At 38.0% G+C, this 13,354-nt stretch overlaps 1 protein-coding gene across 1 annotated transcript; it reads left to right on the forward strand.

Moving 5' to 3' along the window:
* Positions 1–1,265: 1,265 nt before the first annotated feature.
* On the forward strand, positions 1,266–12,410 carry LOC145772626 (uncharacterized). Its single transcript, XM_082584491.1, has 5 exons — positions 1,266–1,437; positions 6,650–6,809; positions 7,028–7,260; positions 10,723–10,827; positions 11,010–12,410. The coding sequence occupies exons 1-5, from the start codon at positions 1,266–1,268 to the stop codon at positions 11,156–11,158; spliced, it is 819 nt and encodes a 272-aa protein (XP_082440617.1). The 3' UTR covers positions 11,159–12,410.
* Positions 12,411–13,354: the final 944 nt, after the last annotated feature.

The following is a 13,354-nucleotide window of genomic DNA, read 5'->3' on the forward strand; positions in this document are numbered from 1 at the left end:
TACCTCTGTTATGTTTGTCATATACTGTTTTTTTGTTGTGATAGTCAGAACTAAAAACAAACTAAACTGAACGGCCACAAAAATACGTATCCCAACGATTGAGTCACTTCGGGTAAGAATTGAGTTCAAAAAAAAAAAAACCTTTCGGTGGAATCAAACTCATATCCTTGCGAGTATGAGCCAGACAACAATCGCACGCGCCACTAATTCACTTGGAATCAACAGTTGAATTTAGAAGTTATATACGCACTTTTTTTCCAGCAACAGCGCGCATGCGCAGTAAAAGCGACGTAAAGATTAAAAAAAGGCATGGAACGGCTGTATTTACGGCGCCGTAAATGCAGCCACTTCCTTTTCACTTACTCAACTGCCCTTTGCTTAGTTCATAACTGTTGACCTGTGGGAGACTCATTCATAAAATGTAGTATTTTACCAGGCATTGGTCTGATTCAGATTGGTTTCAGACCTGTCTCTGATTGCAGGATTCAGTGATTTTAATTATAGCTTTAGGCCTATAGCAGTAGGCTTGTCTAGAATATGGTCAGTTGACCTACTACAGTGTCTCACTATGGTGATGGGCATATTTAGTTACTCTCGCACAAGTGCACAACTAATACCGGTACCCCAACTTAGCCAATGGACTAGATCTACGCTTGCATTCCATACAATACAATACCGGCGTCATGGTTAGGGATGCACAATACAGAATACCTGGCTATTCTAGAATATTCTAGAATACTTAATTTCGAATCTAGAATTTCGAATCTATTCTGAAATTACAAGGCAACTTTTTGCAAATAATATCGAACAAAAAGCAAAAATATTTGTACATTATATTGAATTGCATTAGTATCACATGTCAAACAGAGTACAACATATGATAAATCAAGCATCATACGATGCATCATCAAGCATCATCATACGGTCACACGGAAACGCACTGCGTGTCTGCAGTTCTGATAACTGCGCAAACCCTATGAAGGAAGAAAAAGTCGCTTGGAACAAACAGTCCATGAAGAAAAAAGTCGGCGCGCAAGACGGAAAATATCAACTTTACATTTGTTTAATGTCGCACACTGTTCATTTAACAGATTTATTTTCGAATCCTGATATCTGGAAAGAAACTGCATTATGCGATTCGAATACATTGAGATTCGAATCTCTAAGATTCGATATTCTGTATTATATTGTGCATCCCTAGTCATGGTTAACTTACTTTTTACTGTGCAATGCGTTTATCAGGTTTATATTAGATATGCAGTAAAATGTCGCTTGACGGTTCCAGCTTTGTGACTGCAAAAATTAAACAATTGCTTATACAAGAGGTTAAAAAGTATCCTTGTCTGTATGACACAACCAGACAGTCATACCATGTGAAGCGGATGAGAAAAAGTGCTTGGGATAAAGTGGCCCAAGTTTGTGGTATGCCACAACAAGGTGGGTCTATAAATTCTAATTTGATTTTGTATGAGTGTACTGCAGACCAGAGTTGGATCAATTGTATTTGAATGTAATTAATTACGTATTTTAATGTAGCTAACTGCTCTAGGCTGCTGCTGAGCTGAGTTGGATTCTGCCTCGCTTTCTGACCTAGTCTTGTTCTGAAACGATCCCTGTTCCATATCTAGAAAGCTAAAACCTCAATTGCTAAGGTAACAGGGATCAGTAGTCAGTAGATGTAACAGAAAATATATTTTGCACTTGCTAGTGCATCGTCAGTTCTGATTGTCAGTTTTGATCAGAACTGACGATGCACTAGCAAGTGCAAAATATACTTTCTGTTACATCTACTGACTACTGATCTCTGTTACCTTAGCAATTGAGGTTTTAGTATTTTTCTGTAGTTATATATAATTGTAATTCTGACCTCATTGTTGCATAAATTGTAACTAAAAAAAATTGGTCTTAAATACGATTGGTAAGTTGCACGCATGACATCAGTTCTGTTGTTGAGCCGCTGTTTGGAGCTTAAAAGTCACTTCTACGTTGCAACCTAATCCTTATCAAATGCAATTCAATACGCTACGGTACTCCAAAAAGATATTGATGAACATAAATATTGAAACATGTAACTTAGTACTGTAGTAGTAATAGTAGTTTTTGGAAGTAATTGTGGTTTGAAAATTTTAGCACAATGTAATTAAAGATTTTTATGTCGTATTTACAATGTAATGAACTGAAAACTGTGTAATTGATCCAAATCTGCTACATACTCATACCCATAAGCTTAACCCAAGTTTCAAGTTATCGTGGAAATTGTAGGGAGTGTAAGCCTATAAAAGTGAAATACAGTACTGTCACTAAATAGTAGTTCAGAAAGTAAACAACAAAGATATTTTATGCAGAATGTATAAATAACATTGGGTAACAAAACTTTGAAATGCCTATGCAACAGAAACTTTGATGAAAATAGTTACCTAGTTTAATAAGTAGCTAAGTAAATAAGTAATGAATATCTTTACTACTATCTTATTCCTAAATCATAACATTTTGGTTTACAGTTAGTTTATAGTGCTGGATTAAATGTAATGCAGGCCTCGAAATTCGTTTTTGTTGACGGCGGACAAACGTGTCCGGTCTGAGCAGCTATCTCGGCGGACAAATTAAGTCTCAAAGCGTACACACCAGTTTTAGCATCGATCGTCTTGCTTAATCACTTTATCTTGATAATTCTTCGCCATTTGAAAACTATAGCCACGGTTTAGAAGGCTTTTTAAAAATTTTAGCGAAGTCACTCCGAAAGGCTTTCATCTGACCTACGACGTGCGCTTGAAGAGTCAAAGCGCCGTGTAGCTGTTCAATACGCCGCATAACTAATTATCTTCCACCGAACGAGGTCGTGTGGATTCTTGCGTCACAATGCTCTGGGCACTAGTCGGAAAACTTCTACACTGAAACGCTACTATTTTCTGTTGTGCAAAGTTTCACTAGGCTTTTTTTCTTTAGGTTTATTTTTGCGCGTCATGTGAGCGAAAGTGAATTTTCCCTGGGCCTTTCTTTCTTACTGTAATACCAAAACTACCATAAACAAATTTTGCTGCATCTTGCTGTAATAGCCGACTCGTATAATCTAATTTTGTAACCTACCTTGCCTTATCAATATTACTCGGAGATCAAAGCCAGACATTGTGACGTATGACTTAAACTAAGTTGCGCGTGATTAGTGTAAAAGTACCGGTACTCCCATCGGCGAAGAATTCACCTTTGTTACGCTGATTCAACGTCACCAATCGTAAATATCGAAAGTTTTCCTGCTTGAATGGAAGCTAAGGGATACAGTATTCACATTTTCTAGATGCGCGCTAGAATGCACGGGAAATTATATATTTGCATCAATTGTTCGTGCTATGCAATGACGATTTTTATCAATATTTCTCGGCGGACAAATATGACCGATCTAGATGGTACTTCCCGCGGACATCACATGCTGTGACGGCGGACATTAGGGTGGAGTGAAAAATTTTTTTTCTCTTAAATCAAAAAAGAGGGGTTCTAAAAACTTGTCATTTGACCCAAAATCACCATTAAAATTGATTTTAGGGTGTGGCACTTTTAATCGGCCGTGCCACCCGACCCTAGGGGTCGCCACGAGGTTAAATTTCATGAAATCCGCATAACTTTACAACCGTACATGCTAGAAACTTGAAATTGGTCTTAAAAGATTCAGAAGCTACATGTTTCTATCTGCTCTAAAAGCAATTTTAACCATAAATGCAACAGAAAATGATTTAAATGAAAAAAACTGATATTTTATCATTTCGCTCTCAACCATAATAAGTATGTACTGTGTGCATTGTGGAATCGTCCATTTTAGAATCTATTACATAGAGGAACAACATAATAGACTATATTTCAAAATCCATTCACAATCACAATCAATCCTGGAAGAGCACTATGTCATTGTTGGAGTACCAGGCGAGTATTATTTGACCCATGTCACACCTGAAGATGGGAAAGGAAGAACAACTGCAAATACCGTCAATGATGCCATAAAGTACACTGAACTGGGCGACAAACTTGTAGTTGTAGGAACTGATGGCACGGCAGCAATGACCGGATCATACAATGGCTTAATCAGAGCATTGGAAAAGAAGGTAGAACATTCATTGCAGTGGGTGATACTGATATGCCTTCTACACTGCAATGAACTGCCATTGCGACATGTGCTTGTAGCTATAGATGGGACAACACATAATACTTTCCAAGGAAAGATTGGATCAAAACTAAGTGGTTGTGTTTCGGATTGGCCAATTCAAAAGTTCAAACCTGGCAATCCTGAGAAGAACGGAAAGGTCAATGGTGAGAGCAATGTGTGAGGTGAAAACGAGAAGGAAAAAAAGGACTGAAGAATTGTTGGATATGCTGGAGATGAGAAAGACCATAGACCCACTGGCAAGGGCAAATGGAGTAAGATGGTATGGACATGTGATAAGGAGGGAGGAAGGAAGTTTTCTTAGAAAGGCACTAGATCTAAAGGTGGATGGGAAGAGGAAACGCGGTCGTCCAAGAAGAACGTGGAAACAACAAGTGAAGGATGAATTTAAAAAAGTCGGACTGAAGGAGAACGATGCAAGGGACAGGGTGATATGGAGAAAAGGGATTAAAACAATTGCTGCGCGGAAACAATCGGCCACCCCCACTAGTGGGGAACAAACCAACGATGGATTATGATGAAACCAATTTCAAACCAGAACTTTCCATTATTGCCCAATAAGGTTGTCGCTAACCTCAGCATAGACCAGCATTATGCTTACAGGATTTGTTGGAAAACTCTCCTTGGTCATGTGGATGATGATTTAGCAATGTTGGAGATAGGGCCAATTTTCCACTCGAGGTGGCTCACACTTGCATGCAGAATCCTGCGGTATTATACTTCAATATCAAAGCCGTCCGCAAACCGGCATACTTTGGCTGAATTTTGCTTAAATGTATATATATATACTTCCACATGGTTTCAAATCAAGCACAAAGATAAAATATCTGATGGGCCAAAGACTCTGTTCGATCTTGTCCAGAGTTGAATCGTCCAGTTCCCGTCCAAAAAAGTGAGGGGAATTTTGTTAAAGGTTGTGCAAAGAAATGCATTCTTTGCACATCCGGAGAATATTCTGGTGGGACGACAGTGAAGAAATTTGCAGAATTGCTGTGAACAAAATATTGGCGATGAGAGGATGTTTACAGCAACATGGAGTCAACATTTCACCGAATGACAACTTTGAAGGAGGTGACCTGGAACAATCAGATGAGAAGACTGGTACAAATGTTAGTTCCAGTGTGCGTTGGTTTCTTGTTCCTAAAATCAACATCAAGGCGAAGGAGTATCACAAGCTTATCAATCTAAATGACCCTGGGATTTGTGAACCTCCACTGATCAAAGCTCTAAGTCGATCCACACTTGAGGAGATTTGAGATAGTCCATTGCGACTTCAGCATCCTTGCATCCTTGCCACAATCAAAGAGTTGAACGGCACATTAAGTTGGTGACAGATGCATCATCCTCTGTAGCAAGGTATGACAGGCGTGACAGTTTGATCAGATAGAAAATTAAATCTAGACGTCTGATGAAACGCTTTGACACAGAGAAACAATTGCTTCATGAACATTGAACAGGCATAGAATACTGAGCAGTGACCATACAGAGTTACTTATTGTTGCTGTACCTTTGAGTTTCATACAATTTGGGTAGAGAGGTAACTCTTTTAAACCATAAATAGACATAACTCAGCAACAACATTACATTTAACATTATAAAAAAACAAAAAGCGAACGTTTTCGGCCAGTCATACAACCCTTTTCAAGCCTATAAGAAAAATACATTTTAAAAGAAATGCTAAAGAATCATACAGTATCACAGCAAAAATATGGTCAAATCTAAACATTTGAGAAACTGCCTCGCTCACACAAATTGATAACTTAAAATTACACAGCACAACGGGTCAAGTATTTGAGAGGTAAAATTAATTAATTGTTCAGAAAATTTTCTTTTCGCTTTTTGTTTTTTGTATTATAATGTTAAATGTAGTGTTGTTGCTGAGTTATGTCTGTTTATGGCTTTGAATTTCAGTTCATCAACATGCCTGAAGTGTCAAATGGCTGTGTTCTATATTCTTGAGTGGGCTATACATTCATTTACAATGTTAGGTCAAGAAATTTGTTTAATTCCCACTCTCCTATTTCTAAAAGTGCTTTTTTTTGCATGCATTTCATCGACTCACAATGCTTGATGCTTGTTTAATACAAATATCAGTTTTCTTTTAATAAAACGTTTTCTGTTGCACTTAGGGTAAAAATTGCTCTTAGAGCAGATAGAAACATGTTGCTTCTGAATCTTTTAAGACCAATTTCAAGTTTCTAGCATGTACGGTTGTAAAGTTATGCGGATTTCATGAAGTTTGACCTCGTCGCGACCCCTAGGGTCGGGTGGCACGGCCAATTAAAAGTGCCACACCCCAAAATCAATTTTAATGGTGATTTTGGGTCAAATGACAAGTTTTTAGAACCCCTCTTTTTTGATTTGAGAAAAAAAAAATTTTTCACTCCACCCTAGCGGACATGTCCGCCGTGAATTTCGAGGCCTGGTAATGTAACTGCATTGTAACCATGTATAATATACTCAGGATACAGTTTAATTATTCATACTTATGAGCAGTTGACACTTTGAAACTTGCCTGGAAGGGGCTGAAAGAAAAATTCAAGCGGGAAAAAAATAAACTTACCAACATCCCATCAGGATCAGATGGAACGTCATTAAGACAATGGGATTTATATGACATGATAAGTTTTGTGGATCCATTTATGCAAGTTAAAGGGTAAGCGTATTTTAACTAGGAATAGAGTTAAGCATTGATTGTATTTGTTCTTGTAGTAAGCTGGGCATTGGGCACCTTGTCTAGTCTAGGGATGCTTAATGCTAATGCACTTTGCATAAAAGATTTACACAATTTGATTCACACCCATTCCATTGTTAGTGTTCTAACCGGTTACTTATTGGTCTTCCTGCTATATTTTCCTAACTAAAATTATTTAGGGCCACTTCCAATTTTCCCTCTGGTTTGGATATTTCCCATTCAGAGGAAACTGCATCTGAAGCTGCTCTTGAAGAGAGCTCTGATAATAATTTGGTTGAAATAGCAAACTCATCTACCTCTTCGTGTACCAGCACAGCTGCTCGTGACCAAAATGCCGAAGAAGACAAAAGCTTCGTAAACTTGATGCTGGTGCTGCCACAGGGTAATGAACAAAGTTCATCATACACTGAACGTGAGTAGACGTATTTAAAAGTTTAGTTTGTACTGTACTAATTGCTCTGCTATCTGTATCATACAAAGAAGTACGGTACGGTTTAATTTTGTCCCCAAGTGCAAATCTTTATACATCGTTTCACTGGTGAATTATTGTCAATCAAAGTCCACTAATTAACATGCACCTTTTCCATTTTGCTATTATACTGGAAACACACTTTCTATTTCAAGAACCTTTTTATAGTGCATGTTGTTGCAATGTTCACTTTACAGATGGAACTGCTTGTTACCGTATGATGCTTAGCTACGTTCAGCGATGGGCAAAATGAGTACCTCTATACGAGGGATGTCCAACACATGGCACGCAGCGTATTTGAAAATGGCACTCGCTCTTCTGCAAAAATTTATGTACCAAAAACTAAGCTTTGTTACACGCTCAATTGCTGTTCAATTGTTTATTTACAATGCAACACAATCCTAGCAATTGTGACAAATATGCCTGCTATTTCCTTCTGACCAGGATTGCCGCATCCTCTTTGAGGCACTATACGTTGTTTAGATGTTTCAAAAGCAGTGCTGAACTTACTCTGCAATAAAGTTCCTGACTTACCACTGTCAAAATTGATAAGTTTAGCGACACATGGTGCACTTTCCATGACTGGCAAAGCAAATGGAACTGTGCTCAGTGGAGCTGTCTTAAGTCCATGTGTGCAAAAACTATAACAATGACCCATGTAATGGAAGTGGTAGTAAAATGTGTGAACAAAATACGTGCAATAGGTTGACACACCGACAATTTTAATAGTTTATGGAAGAAGTGAATGCAAAACATAAAGATCTGATTTACCATTCGGAGGTACATTAGTTGAGTCAAGGAAGGGTATTGGAACATTTTGTCGCTCTTTTAAAAGAAATAGGAATCTTTGCAAGAGAAGAGCCCAACATTATCTACCCAAAATGGTAAAGGTATTTTAAAGCTTTCTTCAGATCATCCCTGGGTGTTAGACCTTATCTTTTTAGTTGGTATAACGCAGCACTTAAACAGGTTATGTGTCGAACTGCAAGGCGTGGCCGTGAACAACTGCTTCCAGAAATGTTTTTAACGTAATACAAGTAAATTGAATCGGTTTCGGTTACAGTTGTCAACTGGAGAAGCGATGCAATTTAACTGCATGTCTTCATTTGTGGCAGAAACAAAGATTGATTGCATTCCAGACATTGCAAAATAATCTAAAATTTTGCGAAAGTTTGCAAAGCACTTTCAAGATCTGAATAACCGAATACATTTTTCATTTTTAACGACCATCGACCATTCACCATTAAATATAATAATCGATGCTTTAATTTTATTCATGATTGGAAGAAGAAACCAATTCAATTAAGGAATGCTCGTTTATGGATTACTCCGTTTGAAAGAACAATGTTGCCAATAGGGTTTTTCTGTATGAAACTTAAGAAATCTGAATTACGCAGCCAGCACACTAACGGTCAGTTAGATACCGTGATGCACTTTGGCATTACGCCGTTGAAGCCCGATCTTTCAAGTTGAAAGAAAACGTTTGCAAAGAAGCAGTTTTACTCACTCTCCAATGAGTTCCTCTAAGAAAGTTCAGGCTAAGTTGATGGAACCCGGCACAGTAGTGAGTACCAAAACGATTCAACGCAGGTTGTCTGTGGAAGTTGGTCTCTGATTGTGCAGACCGGACAGAAAACCATGCTTGACTCGGGCAATGAAGAACAAACGTCTGGACTTCGCCAAGAGACATGCTAGCTGGGACATACAGATGTGGAAAAGGTACTTTTTCAGACGAGTGTTCTGTACCGCAGATTTCTTTCCGAATATGTCGAGTTTGGAGGCTTATTGAAGCAATGAAGCATGCTGCGAAAAAAAATGCATTACACCAATTGTGAAACACCCATCGTCATTTTGCTGTGGAGAATTATCATGAATGGTAAAAAATATGTTAATTTGTTAACGAGCAAGTTTGAACTTTATATGAGAGTCCATAACTGCGGGTTTTCATGCAAGAGAGTGCTCCCTGTCATCAAAGCAAGGTGGTAAATCAATGGCAGTAGTAAAAAATAGTATTCAAATGTTGGATTGGCCAGGGAACAGCCCAGATTTGGGGTCCACGTCTTTTAGGCGCAGATAGTTAGGCGCCGGTCAAATAGGCGTGCACACTGTGTCGTCAGGACATTTAGGTGCGGAGCACTGAGGCGTCCGGTCATTTAGGTGCTATTCCTAGTAAAGTCTGTAGATTGTATCAGCTTGGCAGGTAGGGCAATGCTTTTCACACAAAATGTTATATTGAAATGAAAAATATGTTGTTTTGTTAATGCGCGTGCACTTATTTGTTGTTGGTGATTGCTTCAGTGAGTGAAGCTGCTTTATCCGGCAATGCTTTTCACACAAAATGTTATATTGAACAGAAAAATATGTTGTGGCTTTAGTGAGTGAAGCTTCTTAAACCGGCAATGCTTTTCACTCAAAATGTTATGTTGAACAGAAAAATAGCCTATATTTATTGTTTTTTAATGCACTTGTTCGGCATTTATTTGTTGCTAGTCTAGGTTTGCGTCGGCGAAAGCTTTATCAATAAATTATTCAAGTTTCTGAACATGACTGAGTTCACTTTTAGTTAAGTCAAATAATAACTACACTAAATATCAGTAAAAAATATACATAAATATAAAATATATGTTGTCTCACACATACTCGCAAGAATTGCCCTACCTGCCAAGCTGATACAATCTGCAGACTTTACTAGGAATAGCACCTAAATGAACGGGCGCCACAGTGCTCCGCACCTAAATATCCAGACGCCACAATGTGCGCACTTATTTGACCGGCGCCTAACTGTTTGCGCCTAAAAGACTTACTCCCCAGATTTGAAACTTCCAATGAACTTTTGTTAGACACATGTCGTATTAACAGTGTCTTAATTTTAATAGTTGCCACTACTTATTTTGTTCTGTGTTACTGTGGTTCTAAATAAATGCTTTTATCTAGTAAGAAAAATTAAATTCAGAACTAATCAGAAGTGAATTTGATCTTATTGATAAATTGTCAACATCACCAAAATAAAAGTGATCTTGATTCGCCGATCTTTAACTGCGAAATATCAAAACAAACGTTTTACAGATTAAACGGATTAATGTTTTTATAACAATGTTATAATAACGTTTTTAACAGATTAATGTGAAAGCGGCTACTTGTAGTTTATGAAAACAGGACCACTAGTTGGGTAATGTTATCCTGAAGGTTTGGGAAATTAAGACATATCTTTTGAAATATTGATATGAATGTTGGTTATATCGTGCATGACTTCATCAGCAAATGTGTTGTGTAAAGTAGAGTTTGAATAACAGTTGAAACTAGACATAGTTTAGCTACGGCCTTTGCTTAAACAGCGAAACTTCAACCCTTTGCTGGTGAGATCAGAATTTGTGTTTCATTGTACAGTGTTTTGGTATTTCACAGGAACAAAACCCACGCGGAAGAGGAAAGGTGACGTTGAACTGAATGAGCTCAATGCTACCGCTGTGAAGTTGATGCGCCATATAGAAAATACAAATAATTGCACAAGTAACGTCACCTCTATTTTCTACGGTATTTGTAGAGAAAAGAATAACTTTACTTGGCGATCAAATTCTATTATAGTACACAATAAGCTTAGAGTAGATATTGTGGAATTGGCTCTTCTGTGAATACAGTACATGATAAACCAAACTATGAAGCTACAGTAATTTTTCATTTTATTTATGCAGGAAGTAACGAGCTGGAAACAGTGGATGAGCTGTATTGCAGATCATTGGCATTGCAAATGCAAGATCTTACTGAACGGCAAAAAGCTGAGTTGAAACTAGCAATCGACAATTTACTTTTTAAACTTAGATTTGGAACTGATAACGCTTAGTTCAGTATGGTTGAAGTTTTATAATGTACCCCATGTTACTATTTCAATGCCAATTATCTATGGTATGTCATTCTGCAACGTTTTTATTAACTTTTGCAACACACACACTGTTGTTTCAGTTACGCGAGAGGAGGGCTACCATATGTCATAAAATAAATCGTCCCATGAGGACACTCAAAAATGCACAAGTGTATTCGTTTTTTGTCTTTTGAATTTTATTGCTTATATTTTTAACTGAATTTTATTTTGTTTGACTTTTGGACTAGCTTTATTAAAAGGATTTTTTCTACAAAGTATTGGAATTGATATTCACTTTAGTGATGGAACGACCTCCGGCTCCTACCTAACTCCTCCCATTTTTTTTTTAACTCCAGCTCTGGGCTGGGTGTGATAGTGGTTCCGGAACCGGAGATGTGCAAGCTGTGTGTGTGGCTGTGGTCAGGTTCATGATTTGATAAAGCTATTTTTATTTTGCCTCATTGTGGTACTGCACTACTGCACTTGCAGCAATACAAGAATAGGTCCGCCTATAACATTGGTCAACCCAGTAGCGCCCAAGAAAAAAATCAAATCTTCAGAACGTCGACCTTTTACTACTTGGTGGTATGATTGGGCAATGGATACCACTGAAAGTTTTTGTAATTGAAAAATCAAGACCCACTGTTGGATGGAATCACCATAAGTCTATGCTTCCCACGCAATGAGGAAAGTGCCACATCTCTTTGGTATTTTTGTGCAATTGTTTGTCGTCCTGTCGCATCTGGAACGCGCAATCCCTCCAGCTGCAACATGTCGCATTGTCGCTACTACATCTAAACTTCTGGTAAAATTAACACTCTATCCACGTAATGCTCTATAATTGCACGCTTAATATCTGCAAGACATAACAATTTCACCTCGTTTAAAATTGGATTCCGCAAGATGATGAATTTGCTTGTTTGTTTTTGTATTCTTTTTGTATTGTTTCATATCGTCAAACCGTATCAATTAGTTATGTAAGTCGTGCAAGGCTTGGTGGGTTGCTCTTTGAAACAGCTTCGTCCATGGTAGGATTTCTTTGTGGGGTTTTCTTCACTTTTTTATTTCCTTTTATCTTAATTTTTTTGATAGTGTGCGATCGTGCCAATTTTTTTAAACTTTTTTCGGTCACAAGCACGTTTTAACGTTCGCGTTTTGTCGCTTCTACGTTTTTGTAGATCTCTGCTATGTTGACGTGCATTGTTGTTGCTGTGATGGTCAGAAATAAAAACAACTGAACATCCCAAAGTGCCTTGCAGGTTTCCGGGATCATCTTCAACAATCGATTTGCTCATTCGGAATGATGATACGATGGTGACATAGCTGTGGGCTGTGGCTAAAATGGAGATATTTTCTGTATGGGGCTGTCCATAGCCTAAAAGATGTCCTCTTAAACTTGTAAAAAGAGCTAACCCCATATCTGCAAAATATCTGCACTATGTCAATCCCCTACGGACAACTTTATTTCCGAAAGACAAAATGTTAGTTTCAAAGGTAGTAGCCATCCTCGTTGAAAATGGTTTAATTGAAAATTTATTTTTCCAAGGAGATATACAGTATTAGAAGCACCGTACCAATTATTGTTATCTGAAGTTTTTGCTTTTAAGATTTTATTGAAGAGGTTCCGGGAAGTTTTCACACTGCATCCTTTTATATTTTCGGTAAAGTCATAAGAAGATTTGGGGATAAGTTTAATACCGAAGTTTTGTTCCATCTACGCACAAAAAGGTTGTGTGATCAGAGCCAGAACGTGACGCAGCAACAGCAAGCATTTGGCAAATAAGCTATCTTTTTCCGGCTCCATAATTTGAATCTGGTTGTAATTTGGAACCGGTTCTTAGAGATCCGTTATTCTGAAATGTGCATTCCTACTTGCTGCATTGTTGATTTTTTCCGTTCATTTTTGTGCGTGTCTCAACCGCTTCAGTATTTGCAATCAGACGCGAAACATGGTTGTGCAATCGTGGTGGGATTGCGCAGTCATATGATTGGTAAGCTAAAATGATTTTGTTGTTCGTATTACTAAAAAGGTTGTCCTGATTTCAGGACCCCCTCTTTGCTCACAAAAGTCACAATCTTCCCCCCTTGACTGCGGACGTCTTTTATGGAGAGCCCCTAATCCTGAAATGCCTGCTACGAGGTCTGCGCAAAAAGTATCCGATGGTTTCTTTTCCCGCC

Source organism: Aplidium turbinatum, chromosome 6 (genome assembly GCF_918807975.1).
Source record: "Aplidium turbinatum chromosome 6, kaAplTurb1.1, whole genome shotgun sequence".
Classification (NCBI taxonomy): Eukaryota; Metazoa; Chordata; class Ascidiacea; order Aplousobranchia; family Polyclinidae; genus Aplidium; species Aplidium turbinatum.

What these genes read in the sequence shown, in the direction of transcription:
- LOC145772626 (XM_082584491.1), top strand. Translation starts at nt 1,266, where the DNA reads ATGTCGCTTGACGGTTCCAGCTTTGTGACTGCAAAAATTAAACAATTG. An exon ending in CCATTTATGCAAGTTAAAGG is followed by an intron (nt 6,810 to 7,027) that starts GTAAGCGTATTT and finishes AAAATTATTTAG; the next exon opens with GGCCACTTCCAATTTTCCCT. An exon ending in AAGTTCATCATACACTGAAC is followed by an intron (nt 7,261 to 10,722) that starts GTGAGTAGACGT and finishes GGTATTTCACAG; the next exon opens with GAACAAAACCCACGCGGAAG.